Source organism: Prionailurus bengalensis, chromosome C1 (assembly GCF_016509475.1).
Source record: "Prionailurus bengalensis isolate Pbe53 chromosome C1, Fcat_Pben_1.1_paternal_pri, whole genome shotgun sequence".
Taxonomy (NCBI): Eukaryota; Metazoa; Chordata; class Mammalia; order Carnivora; family Felidae; genus Prionailurus; species Prionailurus bengalensis.
Window position 1 is genome coordinate 88243097 of NC_057345.1, and position 18768 is coordinate 88261864.

An 18768-nucleotide genomic window follows, 5' to 3' on the forward strand; every position below is an offset into this window, starting at 1 on the left:
TGTGACTGATTAAATCTGTCACTAAAGTGTGTTCCATTTAAATAAGTATTTTGACAAATGTAAGAAATTACCCTATTCTCTAAGACTTATATTTTTTCAGCATCATTATAATATGCTGTCTACAGCTTAAGAATATTATGTTTATACACATAGTAGATGAGTGGATGTTTCAAATAAAGAATTTTATTTTTTAAAAATGTTTATTTATCTATTGTGAGAGAGAGAAAGAGTACATGCATGTGCATGTGTGAGCGAGTGGGCAAGGGCAGAAAGAGAGAGGGAGAAAGACAACACCAAGCAGGTTCTGCACTGTCAGACGCCAGGCTCAATCTCATGAAATGTGAGATCATGACCTGATCCGAAATCAAGAGTAGGATACTTAACCAACTGAGCCACCCAGGTGCCCCTCAAATAACAAATTTTAAAAACTTACTCTTTTTCCAGGAGGACCTGGTGGGCCAGCCTCACCAGATGGGCCAGGTGGACCCTATAAAATGTGAAAAATAGCTTTTAATTGGGCATTGTTTTATGGTCCACAGCATTGTTTTCTAAATCTGGACTGAATCCAAACTTCTTTCTTCATCTCCCCACATCTATCTTTCCTGGATAATCTCAGCCGTATTTCAGATTCCTAAACTTCCTCTAGATATCTATAATTAGAGCTAGTAAATTCAGATGGAAAACTTTTTCATAGCTGGAAGAAAGTGACTCAAATTCTTTCTTCTTAAAACTGTGCTCTTTTTAAAAACTGCTAACTTATATCTGACAAGCAGCCAGTAGCCATACTAATTAATTGAATCATATGATTAATAACTCTTCTCATATCACATGCATTTGTGAAACCATAAAACTGTTACTTCTTAATTTCTTCTTGTACAAAACCAGCATTCTTATGGCAAGGAGTACTCAGCATGTTGGGCTATGATCTGCAAGTCTTATCTACACAGAATAAGCCTACAAATATCCAGTGGGGATGGCTCTGGAGACAAAACTATGTTAGGGGTGTGATTTGTCTTTGGCTCCTATTTAATTTAGTGCCTTCCTTTACCTCTTCCCTAAATACCCATATGTGGCCAAAGCCCCTGTTGAGTCATTCTCAAAGTAAAACAAAATAATAGTGATAGTCCAATACAATACGGAGTTCATTTAGGTTAGAAATTGAAGTGCAATCATGCTAATGATAGGCTGATAACATGGCTGTCTTCATTTAAGCCTTATTTGTGTTTTTAAAATAACTTTTTATTTAACACAAATGGATAGATACTGAATTTGACATAATACAACAAAATCATTAGTATGGCACCACTACATTTTTTATTATGAAGGTTGCTTATATTTCTTAAATCACATCGAGTAAGAAACTCCACGTAAGTTTGAACTGAAATTCAATGATAACTGACATTTCTTTCAGAAAAATGTGTACCCACCTAGCTATGCTTTTGAAAGTTTGATTACTTCTTTAAAATGTCTTGAGACTGTGTAAAGAGTAAATAAAAACAGTGTGCTTAATTACCGGTTGACCAGGATCTCCGTCTTCACCCTTGTCACCACCAACACCATCTTGACCCTATAATGGGCAATAGAAAGTGAACACAGATATTTCTCACTATGAATTTGCTTTTATTAGAAAAAAAGGGTATGATATCCTATCTGAGTCCCTGAGATAAATGATTACTAAAGGGACAAATAGAAGTATTACTAAATTCTTTCTATTGTATTTTAAGGATTGTGGTATCCCTCACTCTTTCTTTTTTTTTTCTTTTTTTTTTTTAATTTTTTTTTCTTTCAACGTTTTTATTTATTTTTGGGACAGAGAGAGACAGAGCATGAATGGGGGAGGGGCAGAGAGAGAGGGAGACACAGAATCGGAAACAGGCTCCAGGCTCCGAGCCATCAGCCCAGAGCCCGACGCGGGGCTCGAACTCCTGGACCGCGAGATCGTGACCTGGCTGAAGTCGGACGCTTAACCGACTGCGCCACCCAGGCGCCCCTCCCTCACTCTTTCGACAAAGATTTGTGAAACTGCTACCACATCAAGTTTAAAATAGTGTGTTGTTAATACAAGAAAAGAAGAGGATGGAATTAGTGTAGAAGGCCAGTGGATCTGTTCACCATGAACAGATACGGCAGTTTCTGAGACAGTATTTGCACCAGAGGAGACACAGAAATAAAAGCAAAGATGCTGCAACTTTGAAATAAGAGTAATGTTGCTACTCAGATAATCAGTTCATACGATGCAGCAAAGTCTGGAAAACTAACCCAAATGAAGAAAATAATCATGCAACAGAGGTCTAAATGTCTTCAACTATATGGATTTTATAGCTGCAGTTTACACTTTCTTTTCCTTTCTATTTTTGGGGGGTCCAATTAAGTAATCAAGAATTTAATTATTAACAACCAAGACACGGGTAACCTCCCCATCAAAATAATTCCTTTATTTTCCCATGATACTTACTGCAGGGCCAGGTTCCCCAGGAGGACCAGGATCTCCAGGAAAACCAACAGGACCCTAGAGGGATGTTTTTAAGAGAAAGAAGATAAATAAAAATATTTTTCATAAAGTCACAATATTCTGATGTTTAAGAGCTAAGTCATGGTAAAACCGTATGAGAGGATTTCCCTTCTTCCACTAGAAAATGTTCAAAAAATGAAATTAATCGAGAATGCTTATGCATATATGAAATAAGGAAAAGTCAGCTTCACCAGCTATGGGCCAGAGTTTCATGATTTCTAATCTTTCTATGAAAAACTCCTAAGTGGCTTTGACATAGGCTCTACCTGAAAGGGACCAAGCTTACTTACCGGGTTACCCTTAGGGCCATCGTCGCCTGGTGGTCCCTTAGCACCAGGAGGTCCAGCAGCACCAGGTGCACCAGCTTCTCCTTTCTCTCCTCTTTCTCCTTTGGGGCCCTACAACAAAGTAAGAAAAAGAATGATTACCTTAGAAGCTTTAAATCAGGATTTCTTAGTCTCAGCCTATTGGGTCAGATAATTCTGCTGCTGGGGGGCTGTCCTGTGCACTGCAAAATGTTTAACAGCATCCCTGGTCTCTACTAATTTGATGCCAGTGTGTGACATCAAGTGTGACATTCCTCCTAGTGTGAACCAAAAATGTCTCCAGACATTGCCAAAATGTTTCCTAGGGGTCAAATTCACTCCAGGTTTAAACCAATCTAAATGAGAATTAATACAATCCTACTACAATTCATAAATGTGGGTTTGATGTAGCAGGGTTTGTGTCCTTCGTGGACAGCCCCCTCCCCCAAATTGTATAAACAGCTTATAGTTTTAATGTTCTAACTTATGCAAATGTCATTTTCTTTCAATTTCTATGTAAATCAAAATATGCACCGGGTATGCAAGATTATTAAACAAATAGGCTCTGCATTTGTGATTGTTTGTAATGGGTTGGAAAAGAAAAGTAAATAACTGAGTTACAGGTAGGAGTTAAGTCACATGTTTAAAATACTCTAAAAGGGGGATGCCTGGGTGACTCAGTCAGTTAAGTGTCTGACTTCGGCTCAGGTCATGATCTTTCGGTTTGTGGGTTCAAGATCTGCATTGGGCTCTCAGAGAGCCTGCTTCAGAAATTCTGTCCCCCTCTCTCAGCCCCTCCCCACTCTCTCTCTCCCTCAAAAATAAATAAGCATTTAAAAAATAAAATAAAATAAAATACTCGAAAAGGAATTCCCAAACTGTTACCATCCCATGTTGACAATAGGCCAGCACTTACGCCTGTGCCTGCTTCCCCAGGGGGCCCTGGGTTCCCTGCTTCTCCAGGCTCACCCTATAAAGAAAAGAGGAAATGAGCTTCAAAACACAGAAATGATATTTTTATGCTTGTAAAACTGCTTTCAATGATGGCCACGACATTTTAGACTAGACCTTAATTCAGTATATTGTTTAAAAGTCAGTAGAAGACTTTAAGAAGGAACTTTTCTTATTACTGACCTCAGTATTTTTATTTCTCAAGTGAGGAGACAGAAGTGGGTGTCTCAGCAAGTAGTTAATAGAGCATTAACCCAAGTTACCACCAAACCACACAAAACAGACATCTGCATGTTTCCTAACCAATTTTATATTGTGTTTTTGTGCTGCATCAATATTCATATTATAATTTAGTTTATTGATTAAATAACTTTCATTTTTACTATGTTAATTTGCTTTATCTTTACAATAACAAAAAAGCAAATCAGTTGGTAGTATACTGATTCTATATTCTATAAAATATGTTTAATAGAGATCTGAGGTCATAGAAAAGTACTGTACTTATAAGATACACAAAGATACTTAGATACTAATTAAAACTCCTCTTGAGGCTATAAATATTATAAATTTGTTCACTTTTATGATCTCCTTGTATAAATATAGATGGCTAGAGGTGCCTGGGTGGCTCAGTCCGTTGAGCATCTGCCTCTTGATTTTGGCCCAGGTTATGATCTCGCAGTCATGGGACTGAGTACCACATCAGGCTCTGTGCTGACAACACAGAGCTTGCTTGGGATTCTCTCTCTCCCTCTCTCTGCTCCTCCCCTGCTTGCTCTCTTTTTCTCAAAAATAAGTAAACAAACATTTAAAAAAGTATGGATGGCTATTTCCTAGCTTAGCAGGCTAATAAATAAACCTCCTAGACTAGCATGTTTTAGTTATAAAAGTCTATTACTAATTTTCTACACCTAGAAAATTATTGTATCCAATTAATCTTCCAAGTGAAATAATGTTTCTACATTATTTTTACATGATGTTTTATAATAATGCTGTATTCCTACACAAAATCAGTGGAACTAGAAATTTTGAAGTGGAAATAGTTTTAAATTAAAAAAAATGTGAGGTCTGAATTTCCTTTAACTTTCAACTCTGCTCTTTCCAGTAATACTGGTATAAACCCATTGCTCCTAATTTTGGTTTGAAATGCCTTATATTAAATATAAACATAACTCCAGGGGAAAGACTGTTTGGTGTACATAATTCCTTATTCTTTGAGAATATGCACATATTTTAATTTCTTGAATTATTTGCATCATGATGGAAATATCAAGTATTTTCTAGGAATTTATTAGTAATACCAGTGTGTGTAAATTATTTTCTCTCTCAAGAGGAGTAGCAAATACCTATTATTTTAGATAAACCTTACAAGAAAAATATTACATTTACATTATTTAAAAAGCAACGAATATAAGCAAAATATAAAAAGTGTGACTAAAAATATGTAGTTATTTCCCCTCTAGTTCCAACTTTGGTGATATCACCATGCATAAGAAGATGTTTGTATTTGGTCAATAGATGACCTGTATTTTCCCCCAGCTTTACTTAGATATAAATAACAAATAAGAATTGTATATATTCATAGTGTACAATTTGGTGTTTTGATATACGTGTACATTGTGAAATAATCTATCTTGGGTGGATGGAATGATATATAAGTAATAGTTTTACGACCTATGATTCATAGCTCTGAAATAAAACTTAAGCAGTTTGTCATTCAAATCAACTATAAAATGTCCATATTAAATGCTTTAAATTTTAAATATACACAATATACTGCATGATCTCACTTATACCTGGAATTTAAAATAGCCAAACTCATACAAGCAGAGAGTAGAATGCTCATCACCAGAGGCTGTGGTGTGGGGTGGATGGGGAAACGTTGGTCATAGGTTACAGACTTTCAGATACACAAGATGAATGGGTTCTGGAGATCTAATACACAGCATTGTGAATATAATTAACAACACTGTATTGTATGCTTGACATTTGTTAAGAGAATACACTTAAGTGTTCTCATGCCACATTCAAAAAAGGTAATTATGTGAGGTAATGAATATATTAATTAGCTTGGCGTGTGGGGATTATTTCACAATGTCCACATATATCAAAACACCAAATTGTACACTATGAATATGTACAATTCTTATTTGTTATTTATACCTCAGTAAAGCTGGGGGAAAATGCAGGTCATCTATTGACAGGGTACAAAACATCTTCTTATGCATGGTGATATCACAAAAGTTGGAACAAGAGGGGAAATAAGAACCTTTTTCATGTCACACTCCATATATTTTGTTGTTCCGCTTTAATCTTTGTCCAGTGTAAAGTCAAACAAAAGTAGATTCTGTAAGGATTGTTTCCATTTTACTGAAGGAAATGTTAGGTGGTAAAGAGATGGATTTAAAATAATGATCGAAATTTAAAGACAAGTTTTTACTACAAAGTCTCTTCACTTTGAGAATAATGCATCAATATTCATTTGCCCAAAATACATTTGAAAACCACCTTTGTGTATTTTAGAGCCAGTATGCATAATATAAATAGCCAGTACTTAAGATAAAATTAATATTATCTAAAATGTACCATATTAAATCTTTTGAAAGGGGATAGGACAAAATTACAGGTAGCAAAATAAAATATTGCAACAAACCATATTATATAAATTGAATCTGCATTTCTGGCATCAACAAACCTACACCATATTTATTCTGAAAAATAATAATTGATATTCAATTATATATATCCTGTGAAGAACAATGCATATGAAGGAGGTTCTAGATTATAAATTTATTATCACTTATGTAACATTTTACCCCTTTGAAACACTTATTCAGGTTAAAATTCCCTTCAGAAGGAACAACAAATTATAATCTAGTCACAAAGTACACATTAAATATTAAGGTAATATCTTTGTTAGGTAATATTTCCTTGTTTTGAGGAGATCACTGAAGTGCAAATCCATCTATACCAAATATTACATTACATGGAAAACACATTAAACATATTTAAGCAAACTGGAGCATGACTCAGGATAGTAGTTTTCTTTTCTCTCTTTTTTTATTGAATTAGTGATTGGGAATAAATTTTCCAAAATAGAAATGGGGAGGCATACAGCCAGAATCAAAGCTGATATCGGAAATCTGTAATCTATAGCAAACTATATTACCCTAGATTCTGAAGAAAAATTATAATTAGAATTTTATTTCTATCATGCCACAGAAAAACAATTTTAATAGAAAAAAAATTAAAACTCTTTTTTAGTGTAACAACGTTAGATCAGGTACATTTTAATTATAAGAGGTTAAAGCACTATCTTGGTTCACTGTATCATTCTCTTAAGACTCCAAGATAGACAAGTGTTACCAGATAGTTTTTAAACAAACAGCTTGGCCAAACTCCAAACTTTTGGCATCCATGTTTGTCACCAAAAGTAACATGAGATAAAATCATAGAAGTAACTGAAGTATTTAAACCTGTTCCTACTGTACCCACAAGTTTGAGGAAACCAGTAAGATAAACTGAAAAGGCTATTAAATTTAGAATTAATTTATTTAGAATTATTTCGGAATTTTCTATGTGGACAAAATTAAAACGAGAAAATACTTGTTACAACTATCTAGTCAACATTAAAGCCAAGGGAAGAGGGGCGCCTGGGTGGCTCAGTCGGTTGAGAGCCAGACTTCAGCTCACGTCATGATCTCCCAGTTCGTGGGTTTGAGCCCCGCATGGGGCTCTGTGCTGACAGCTCAGAGCCTGGACTCTGCTTCAGATTCTGTGTCTCCCTCTCTCTCTGCCCCTCCCCTGCTCATGCTCTGTCTCTCTCTCTCTCTCTCTCTCAAAAAATAAGTAAACATAAAAGCCAAGGGAAGAAAGGGGAAAGGTGTGAGTCTGTCTTCATCTGTGTCAGACAGTTTCACCCTCAGAGGCCTCTTGCCTTTGCTGCTAATTCTTCCCATGACAACTGCACTCAATGAAAAATGTGCTTTAAATTTTACCTCAACTCACACTTTTTCAGCACAAAACATTAAATTTAAAAATATAAATGGTCAGTAAAAAAACTACACTGTTTATGCAGTAAGAATTAGATAATTTTCAAATGCTTCTAATTTTGTAATGAAGAAAGTATTTGAATAGTTGATAATATAGGATTAATTATAATCAAAATGGTAGAATGTGAGTGTTCAGTAAATATAAACATCAAAATACCACATTCTGATCTTATTGCATTTTTTCTGAGGGATAAATCTTTTAATTAACATAAAGTAATTTCAGTCAAAAATCTTTAAGACCAAACAACAGAATCATTTTTAGGATATGTCTATACTTCTGATATCACTTAATGACTATAAAATTCAGGAAATACATTTTTTCACCATATACTATTTTATGGTATGAAATGCAATTTTCATCCCTCAAAACTGGCAAATAATTTATATTTTTAAATAAAGCAAATACCAATGTCAATTTTCTTAAAAATTGTATTAAGAAATGAGCATGGGTGCATAAATAAGAAATCAGAGAATCATTTGACATTTTCATAAAAAGAAAGTTGTTTTAAGTGAAATCATTTTCAGGAGAAAACGAAGTTATTCTGAGCCCAGATGTTATGGCACATGTCAAGTATTTTGAAAAGTGCCAAAGGCAGGTCATATTATTAGTAATGAAAATATAACTCCAAACATTACAAAATGAATGATTAATTCTTTTGTGATTCAAAGGATTCTTTTTTCCCGTTTAAGTCAGTCACATCAACCAATCTCTTCTTTTTGAAAGTGCTACTTAGAGACATTTAGTCTAGTCAGACATACATAGGAGTAAATCCTGGCTTAGTTTCTAAGGACAAAACCTTGATGCAATTATTGAAATTCTCTAAACTTCAACTGTCTCAGCTTAAAAATGTGGATAATAATAATACCATCATCAGAGGTGATTGTGTAGATTAAAGGAAATAATCTATGTATATTGCTCAACACAATATCTGGAAATAAAAATCATGATATCTCAAAATCATATTTAACTAATATTTATATGAAGAATTTAACTAATAATATGAATAATTTAACTACTAGAGTGGATGGGCTGTGATTCATATAACTATGTATAAAATACTTAAAAAGAGTACTATTAGATGCGCTTAAAATATTAGCCAATTTCATCAAAGTTCTTAATTCTTGCTGTTTCAAAGTGTCTATCACTACATTTCTTACCTTTTCTCCAACACCACCAACTGAACCAATGGATCCTGGGGGTCCTTGTGGTCCCTGCAGTGGAGGAAAAGGAATACAGTTATCCTTATTCTTGTAATAAAATAACATATTCATAGATATATATCTAGTAGTTCTCAAAGAGGGAGAAGGATATGCAAGATTATTCTAAGACATTTGAACAATGGGACAAAATGATGCTCTTTATTGAGTTGCCAAATTTACTAGATAGCAAATAACTGAATTATATTATGTGGGTTTTTAATTTCACCAGAATTTTGAATATATGACAGAAGAGTTTCCAACTCTAGTCATACTGGCTGATACTCAGATCATAATTTCAATCTTTTTCCCATTGAATAGGTCAGATTTAGAGGATAGCTTGTAGATTTGGGGAGTGCATCTAAGTATGACTCTGGTTCAAAATTATGTAATCCAGGGGTGCTTGTGTGTCTCATTCAGTTAAGCATCTGACTCTTGATTTCAGCTCAGATCATGATTTCATGGTTTGTGAGATTGAGCCCCACATCAGGCTCTGTGTGAAAGCATAGAGCCTGCTTGGGATCCTCTTCTCCCTCTCTCTGCCCCTCCTCTGCTCGTGTTCTCTCTCTCTCTCTCTCAAAATAAATAAACTTAAAAAAAAAAGAATTATGCAATCCATGCAAAAACCAATCTGAACCATCTCTTAGCCTTTATATCATCTCTTAGTCTTTATATTACTTAAAGGGAATTAAAACCCAAAAGCTCTTTTAGTACATCTGCTCTTTGTCTATTTTATCCAGTTCTGGCCTGCCCGAATTGTAACCAGGCATGACAGAAGAGCAACTAAAAACAAGAATAAATGATTTTTTCATTGTGAAAAGGTGAAATCAGAAGAGAGTTTTCAAAATCTAGAAATTTTTTAATGGTAACAATAAGATAAGTATCGCATTGCATTTCAAATCCTGTAATATTGGAAGAGTGGTTCAATTATGAAGCAAGCAAGAGAGCAGGGGGGAGACTGTCTTTAAACAATTGAGAGAAAATATTTTACATGGTAAGAGGTGCACATATTATGCACATAATTCTCTAACATATTTTATAATGAATGTGAACTTGGAAATTCTTTTATACTTGTTTTGACTAATTTCCTACAAAGCCTGTTTATTTTTCTGTAAAATGAAATGTAGTGAGTAGATTATTTTTGAGCTCTTGTTCACTTAAATATTTATCAATAGTGCAATCATCTCCATTATGTCTTAGATACCATCCGCCATTAAATAATACTGACAATTATGTAAGTTCAAAATAGTGAACATATATTTCACAGTTCTTACATCAGCTCCATTGGGACCTTGAGGGCCTCTTGGGCCTGGAGGACCAGGTGGACCCTGTAAGAGATGAATATTAAGGTTTATTAGTGTCAAACCCAAACGCATTTCTGATATTTTCATTTTGTGACCAAGAAGTTTCACGCTCCAAAATCATAATCAGTGGACTATAGCAGAGTTATAAGTCATTCTTGATGGATACAACATCATGTTAGCAAATGATTCTCTACACATAGCTATGGGGAAATTCAGACTGCAGGCAAGCGATATGGTTAAAAATTTGAAAATTAGGCTATTGCTACTATCTGGTACAATTAATTCATAATGGAACAGAAATATGTTATACTAGAATATGCTAGAATGCTAGATTTAAAAAGGAGCATAAATTTGGAATAGAAATGGTGCTTGAGTAGATTTAAAATTTATTAATTCTACAAAAGTATTTTTTATTTGTATATTTTGTGTTTTTTATGTCAGCTCTCATGTTCTATATGTTAGAAGTGAAATAAGATTAACTACTTAGTTGTCTTCCTAAGATAAATGTTCTTTCCCCTGGCTGTGCATTAAAATTACCTCAGGACTACTTTTTACAAAATACTGATGGCCAGATCCCCTTACCTTCAAGGTTGTGATTAAATTAGTCTGTAGTGAATACCAGGGCATTAGTGTTATTTCTAAAGGTCACAGTTTATTTTAATGTCATTGTTGGAAACTTTCTTACTATTAGCTTTTACTAATATGTCACAGAGAAATGTATTAATGATTCAGGGAACCACAGCAGTCATACCTAGAAAGGAGTTTTCTATGTATCTGATGCTGCTTAAAGAGTATTAGTCAGTTATGTGAGTCAGCAATGTTTATTATGTTCACTGTCTTTAAGTTCATTGTGATGAAAAGAATTATTTCTTTTTTGAAGAAAATAACATCTAAAATGAAAGTATAAAAATATCAAAATACGTATTCTGATGGAACTAAGAACTGGGGGCAATGTTTATTGAAAGGAAGGAACAATTAAAAATACATTCATTACATTTCATAATAGATTTCAATGACCTTGGGTTAATTGTTTCCTTATCCAAGGTAATGCTTAATAAACAAATATATGTATTTCAAAATTTCAGTTAACTCTTAGATTTATACTTAGAGCAGAAAGCCAGAATCGATAAATGCAAATTATTTTGTCATAGCATTCTAATTCAAATAGGATTCCTTATTAAATTAAGAATTTGATTAAAAGTACACATATTTAATACTATGTTAACATTTGCTACTTATCCAAATGAAGGGTGACTATTATCTATTCTTTACCTGGTCCACTTCAAAGTCTGGAGCTAAAGACTAATAAATAACTGAAGTTTGGCAGTTTATATACACCTCAATAATCCATACACTTAGAAAAAATATATATGCAACAATATATTAACCACTGAATGCTGTATGTTTATAAAACATTAGTCCAAAGTGAGAAAGAGAAAAGAAAGTGATATGTGATGAAAGAAACTTCAATGGTCACAGATACAGATTGGGCAGGGAAAGGAGAAGGCATCAATCTGAAAAGTCATGGGTTTTAGGACTATTTTGTTCAGATTACTAACCCTTAAAGATATTAGTAATGTGAAAATTCACAATATCCATAATATCCTATAAGATATAAACTTACCATGGGACCAACATCCCCATTTTCACCTTTTTCACCAGGTGGGCCCGGCAGACCCTAAGAAAATATAATAAAAAAACAATAAACGTCACTCATGTATTTAAAAAGAAACTTTTGGCCAATTTCTAATATAAAACCAAAATTAGATATAAAGTCAAATTAGAACATGAAATTAAGATTTAGAAGTTATCATGTGTCAAAATACTTGAAACGCAAGTATTAACTACATATAATAAAATCTTATATGTACATTTACAAATAAAATTCATGCTTTCTATAATATTATACTGTTTGATTTTAGTTACAAGAATGAATATATCATTTAACCTGGGAATTTATGGATGCTTAATCATTTGCTCCATGTTTTATGAACATATACACATGTATACAAGGCTGCCATTGCAAAGATTTTCTGAAAAAATCTTGTCCCAAATTATTTTAGAACATCCTATCCAGGTGAGGTTTTATAGTTGGGTACCAATGTGACAAACTCTTTTGAAAATAAAACTCCCAATACATTTCCAGGATTATAAATATCTTCTGAATTTTTAACCTTGTTACTTTCACTTCTAGTCCTAAAAAACTACCAGGTCATAAAACCTGCTGTATTGCATTTCCTTTATTCTCTCAAATTCATTTCCTTGATATCCAATAGCAGTGTCACTGCCTTAGGAAGGGTTCTGTGTTACTGAATAAACTCACAGGGCAGGTTACACTCAAATTTCACCTATGTCTTTATGGGAAAATTATTTTATTTCCTCTTGGTCTTCCTAACCAGTTCTTCCATGCAGAACTGTTCATATTTCCTGTTTCATATCTCAACCATATATTGCACATACTTGAATTGCATACTTAAAAACACAATGATGTCACTTGTTTATATACTTACAATTATAAGCTACTTTGCAGTAATTATCAATATTTTATCTCTAGCAATTAGCAGAGGACCAGGCAAAAGTAGGAGTTCATGAAAATGTTGAATGAATGATGAATGAATGAATTCTAAGAAAATAAATCAACAGGAAAAGCTACATGTAATAAAGTGTTGATTGTAACAGTAGCTAAGACTATTAAGATTCTCAATTATTCTAAATGTTTAATCATAGAAAACATAGCTAAATAAGTTTTGTTATATAAGATATTGGGATATTATAAGGCTATTAATGTGTTACTAATACTCTAAATATGAATGATATATAATAAGTAATAAAACACAAATATAAATAAATATACATAGTGTAAATTTATCTGTGAAATATGTGTTTAAAATAGGCATGATAATTATTGGACAGAAATAGTAAAAGTGGCAACAGTTTTTAATATGGTAGGATTATGGATTGTTCTAATTTTTTAATGTTTTTAGTATTATTGCCATTATTTATTTACAACTTACACACTCTATATATGCTTTATTTTTAATACTTGTAAAATAGTATTTCAGACATAATCTATGTAAGAAATAAAAATGCACAATACAAAGTTCTAAATCTCTGCTGGTATTTTAGTCACTTATTAACTTGGCACTACACTGCAGTGGCTGCAAATTATTTGACCGTGACCCACAGTAATAAATACATTTCACTTATTACCCCCTAAATGTGCATGTGCAAAATAGCTGAAAGATGAGTTTCAAAAAGTAATACCCTTAATGCATAGATGATGGTGATCTCTGATATTTTTAATCTGTTTTACCTTATCCTGTTATATTTCATCTTTTTAATACTGGTAATAACATACTATACGGTTTTTGTGACCTACTAATTCCACATGACTCTCAGTTTGGAGAGCAAGTGCTTTACTGAGTATATTTGTAAACCTTTTTTAATGTGGCATGTATTTATCTTTATGACAAAATCTTAGTTACAGATTTATAATGAACAATATATACCAGGATTTAATCTCCTTTTTCTCAAAAGTCACTTGGATGTCTAGGAAAATAGCCAGTTATTCCCAAATGGTTAATATCATTTGAAAGTAGCTTCTAGAATCACTGGAGAAGTTCCTAGGAGGACATAGTTAGGCAGTATTTTAGAGTTTAGCCTGCCTAAAAACTACCTGGGAGAGATCGCTAAAATTTTAGATTCCAAGATGCACAACCTCGGAGATTATAATTCATTGATAGAGCACAGAAAACTAAATTCTTAAGTAGGCAGGTAGATTTTAACATTTAATATTTCAAGTTGATTTCGCTAAGTAGCATGGATTGCAACTTAAAGTATAAACATCATATAAATTAATACTCACATTCTTATCTTTTGTCTATGTTTCCACCACCTCCTTTTAGTATAGAGTGAATCTGATTTAGAATCCCCAAATTGAAGAGTATAAAAATAGTAGAGTTCATAGTTTTCTTTTATTTCTGTAACAGACCCAGTTCTGTATTGCCAGCATATTTTTAGGCATATGAGTATTCCTAATATTAGCTCGATAGGGACCTCCCAATAGAAAAACATTGAAATATTTCTTTCTTTCTGATGAAGTCTGGTTATAGTTTAAGTTGATTAAGACAGAATGTTCTTATCATTAAAATTAATAGAGACATAATGAGTCAAATTCTTTTGTTGCAGGAAACTAAATGTGCTAAATGGCGCTACAGTGTTAATCAGTGTTCACATGCTCTAACTTTCTCCTAAGGAATAATTTATGCATGGAGATATTCTGTTTTAAGGTCTGTCAATTTAAAATCATTTGCCACTTAAGTGGTAAGATAAAAAAAAAAAAAGAATTTAGGTCAAGAACTATCCTTCTTTACATCTCCTTCATATGCAGACAAATTGTAAACATCAAACTGAAAAATGGAGTCACTTAATCAGAATATTAGATGACTATTATTTATGTATTATAATTGCTAATATCTATTCTGCCATGAAGACTCAATTAAAGGGTGCAGATGAAATTGTGAACATGTTAATTACATTAGCATCTTTTCAGATTCCTGATTTAAAGAGGTAGCTGTGGGAGAATATAATCAATTTTGTAGTGAACTAATTTCTTGAGTCACCCTCATCAAAGAGCACATTTCTTACATTTGTGGAGATGAAGGTAATTTTTCATTTAATATTTTATAAATATAAGCTACAAGGCATCTTCTTTAATCAGGAGAACTAAACTCCTAAATTACAGCCTTATAGAATCAGAGTAATCAGTTAAATGAAAAAGCAGAAAATGAAAGGTAACATATTTACTGGCAATCTAATTTTGAATGCCTTGTTGTTATTTTCAAATATGTGTGTTTTTCACACATGTTGATTTTTAGTATTCATAATTGATCATTTATTTTTGCCTAATAAATATAAAGGGGTAAACACAAATATGAAATGAAGTTTTTGCATTTCCCAAATCTAAAAAGAATTATTTCGGATTAAAATAAAAGCAGAAAATTACAATATCATATTCACTGAGTGCTATAACAATAACTATGATAATATACTAATTATATTATTTACAATATAATTTGTATAATTATGTATATAATAGGCTACTTAATATTAAAAACAAGCAGTCTGTGACTTTACTTATGAAAATAAAGGCAAAAAAATAAATTTATATAAACTCAACTTCTATTTACTTTTCTACAACTTAACAAATTGTTAAGGACAGTGATCTAGGTGGTTTAATTTAATCATTTCTAAAATTGTTAATGTGGCATAACTCACATCCATGTGTTACCCAAATTATCATTTAAAGCACAATTTTATAATCTTTCAGATGATCACTAGGTAGGTGTAAAATAAGTATGTGAAAGAAGAAAGCCAGATGTTTCCAAAGTTTGTAGGAAGCCGTGAGCATCACATGGAAGAGTAGAAAAACAACTCAGCATAGAAGATGTCTACAATGCAAAGTATTGCCTAACAGTCCAGTTGTAAGGCATATTTGAATGAAAATTTCTTAGCCTACAATGATTTATAATTTCATATTTCTTGTCCTGAATGTGCTTCATGAAATACAAATTATAATTTAAAATAAGTTATTTTAAATGATCAATCTATTGCAAATTGTTTATTTTACCTATTATTGTTTAACATTTGTTCTTGGCAGTGTCTGTTGGTAGTAGGATGGGCAGATGGCTCTTCTCAAAATGCTTTTAATTTTTGCTAGTCATCTGAAGTACTAATTGTCCTGCTATGAGACTTGCAAAAGAATCCTTCTAACCTCTCGCTTTTAACTCTCAGCCTTAAATAAGGTTGTAGTTCATTTTTTAAGCAAAATGGGAATGAAGAATGGAGGTGTAATACCTAGGGTAGGGCTAACATTTAAATAAAACAGTAATTACGGTTAAACATTGTATCCAGGCTTCTAGATAGAAAAAAGGAAAGCTACTTTGTTTTACATCCACCTGAAAACCTGGTATGAGAAGAAGGTGGACAGGACAGCGTACAAAATGCCCAGAGCATCTTACCTGAAGACCTATGGGACCAGGAGGTCCTGGGAAACCTCTTGCACCCTCATCACCCTTTTGTCCAAACATCCCCTGCTGACCTCGGGGACCTGGCTCACCATCACCCCCCTAGAGAAGAGCAATGACAATGATCACAAGCCGGAAAAATCACAATTCTGATACAAGTCATCACAAAAATATAGCTATTTCTAATTTAATCAAAGCTGGTCTATTTACAAGGAACCAAGTAAAAAAGATTAAATTTCCATTATCTGCTGCAAATGCACCACTGTTTGTTTGGTTTACATTCTTTGTTTCTGGAGCATGACTGAGTTTGATTTTCTCATCTATACCAAGTGAAGTAAAAGCTGTCTATCAAGGGGAAAATAATGTTCACAATTTACTACAAATTAAGTACTTTTTAACTCATTATTCTTTTGAAATGAAGTCATAACATTTCTTGTTTATAAAGATCAGCCTGGTTAGCTATATTAGAAAATTTATATTTGGCTCAACATTAGACATAGTTATAACCACACAAAATCAACTGGTTATGTGACAGTTCATAAATTTAATCAGGGAACCATGAGGATATAAATTCGCTGAACAAAGAGAAATACTTACAGCAATTCCAGGGGCACCAACAGGACCTTGAAGACCTGGAGGTCCAGGAGGACCCTGTCATGAGATAAAAATCAGTAATTTTGAAACCGAAGCCAGAAGAGCCTCAGCTATAATAGTGCAGAACATTTGATTGATCAAAGTCTATTATGCATCTTTCTACTTCTATGGAAAAGTCTCTTGCATTTGGAGCAGTCAACCATTATTTATTTTACTTCTTGAGACTCAGACTTGCCTATTTATAATCAGCTTTAAATTGGTAGTTATCGAAAGCACTCTCATCTGTAATGCAGTGGATATTTAAAAATGGATTTTTATGCTAACACAAATCACAATGAAGTTTCACATTTGAAAAATTTCAAAATGCCAGATTTCTTTAATGAGATATGTATGATTCAGAAAGAGCACTTAAAAGATCTATCTATACAATATTTTCTAGTGAATATTGGGGTAAGGATTCCATACAGACAGAATATAGTGATACACAAAAATTTAGAATTTCCTTCATATGAAAACACATGCATGTGTGTATGCATGTATGTATGTATGTATGTATGTATGTATGTATGTATGTATATATTAAGTATACCAGGCCTCCTTATTTGAGCAATAGATTTCAATAGGTTTATGAGTCTTACATGCATAAATATTGCTTCTTAACTGTCTTTTTTTTACATACATAACTACATACATTTTACATACATAACTACATACATTACTACACTACAAAAGATCCTGGCACTAAAGAAAAACAGTCATTGGACTATATTGTTTGTCACAATAACTGCTATGTGTTGGGAATAGTACTTAAAGGTTCCAAAAGCATGGTTCATAAACCATTGGGGTACCTGAGGCATTTTTAGGCTTCCATCAGGTCAAAATCCTTTTGATAACCACACTAAGAGACCATTTCTCATTAAATCACAGGGATATTTGATGCAAAAGCAATGAAGGTAAACTTGCTGATGACTTAGTCTTATTGTAAGACTTTTAGGGTTAGAAGTACTGTGTATCTTAACACATAAGTTCAAAAAGAGGTTTAATTAGAACTGACTACATCTCAACTGAATAGTTGTCAAAGAGATAATGTAGTATGGACATTACAAGTAGGTAGTAAATACTACAGAAAAATATCCCTGGTCAATAGCCAAAAAACAAAACAAAACAAAACAAAAGTTAAATGAGTAATTCCACTCAATAAGAATTAGGAAACTCACGTTTTCTCCTTTGTCACCCTTGCTGCCTTTCTGTCCTGGTTCACCAATTTCACCCTGTATTGGAAAGAGTTGAGTTAAAGTTTATCCCTAATATGTCATGCCTGCCGTTGCAATTGTCATCACTATCATCCATTATTAAATTTTACTTTAAAGTAATTCTATACTAGTGTTTCATGTCACTGTTTAACTTGTGAAATCTGGGGGCGCCTGCATGGCACAGGTGATTAAGCATCTGACTCATGATCTGGGCTCTCATCACGATCTCACAGTTCATGAGTTCGAGCTCCACATCAGGCTCTGCGCTGATGGCGTGGAACCTGCTTGGGATTCTGTCCTTCTCTTTTCCTCTGCCCAACTTGTGCTCTCTCTCTTCCTCAAAATAAATAAATAAACTTTAAAAAATGAAAATATGGGTTTTCTCTGCTACTCTGTTTCTAATATTGATATAGATTGATATTGATATTGATATAGTAAAGATATAGATAACCCAAAGTCAACTGAACTTTGAAGCATATTGCAACTGGATTCTTAATTCACAAAATCAATTTTATCTGAAAAATCACAACAAGCTGATAATGGAAGTATATTAACAAAAATATAATTACATATTAAT

The 18768-nt window shown here is 33.0% G+C and overlaps 1 protein-coding gene across 11 annotated transcripts in view; it reads right to left on the minus strand.

Annotated features, from left to right (window-relative positions):
* COL11A1 (collagen type XI alpha 1 chain) overlaps window positions 1-18768 on the minus strand; it is a 218987-nt gene that overhangs the window by 29121 nt on the left and 171098 nt on the right. For all 11 annotated transcript variants that reach the window (XM_043575696.1, XM_043575701.1, XM_043575700.1 and 8 more), the window contains 11 exons: window positions 18156-18209; window positions 16942-16995; window positions 16339-16446; window positions 11943-11996; window positions 10289-10342; window positions 8976-9029; window positions 3734-3787; window positions 2803-2910; window positions 2456-2509; window positions 1514-1567; window positions 434-487 (listed from right to left, as the gene is read on the minus strand). In XM_043575696.1, the coding sequence (XP_043431631.1) occupies window positions 434-487; window positions 1514-1567; window positions 2456-2509; window positions 2803-2910; window positions 3734-3787; window positions 8976-9029; window positions 10289-10342; window positions 11943-11996; window positions 16339-16446; window positions 16942-16995; window positions 18156-18209 (702 nt within the window). The remainder of the gene's footprint in view (window positions 1-433; window positions 488-1513; window positions 1568-2455; window positions 2510-2802; window positions 2911-3733; window positions 3788-8975; window positions 9030-10288; window positions 10343-11942; window positions 11997-16338; window positions 16447-16941; window positions 16996-18155; window positions 18210-18768) is intronic.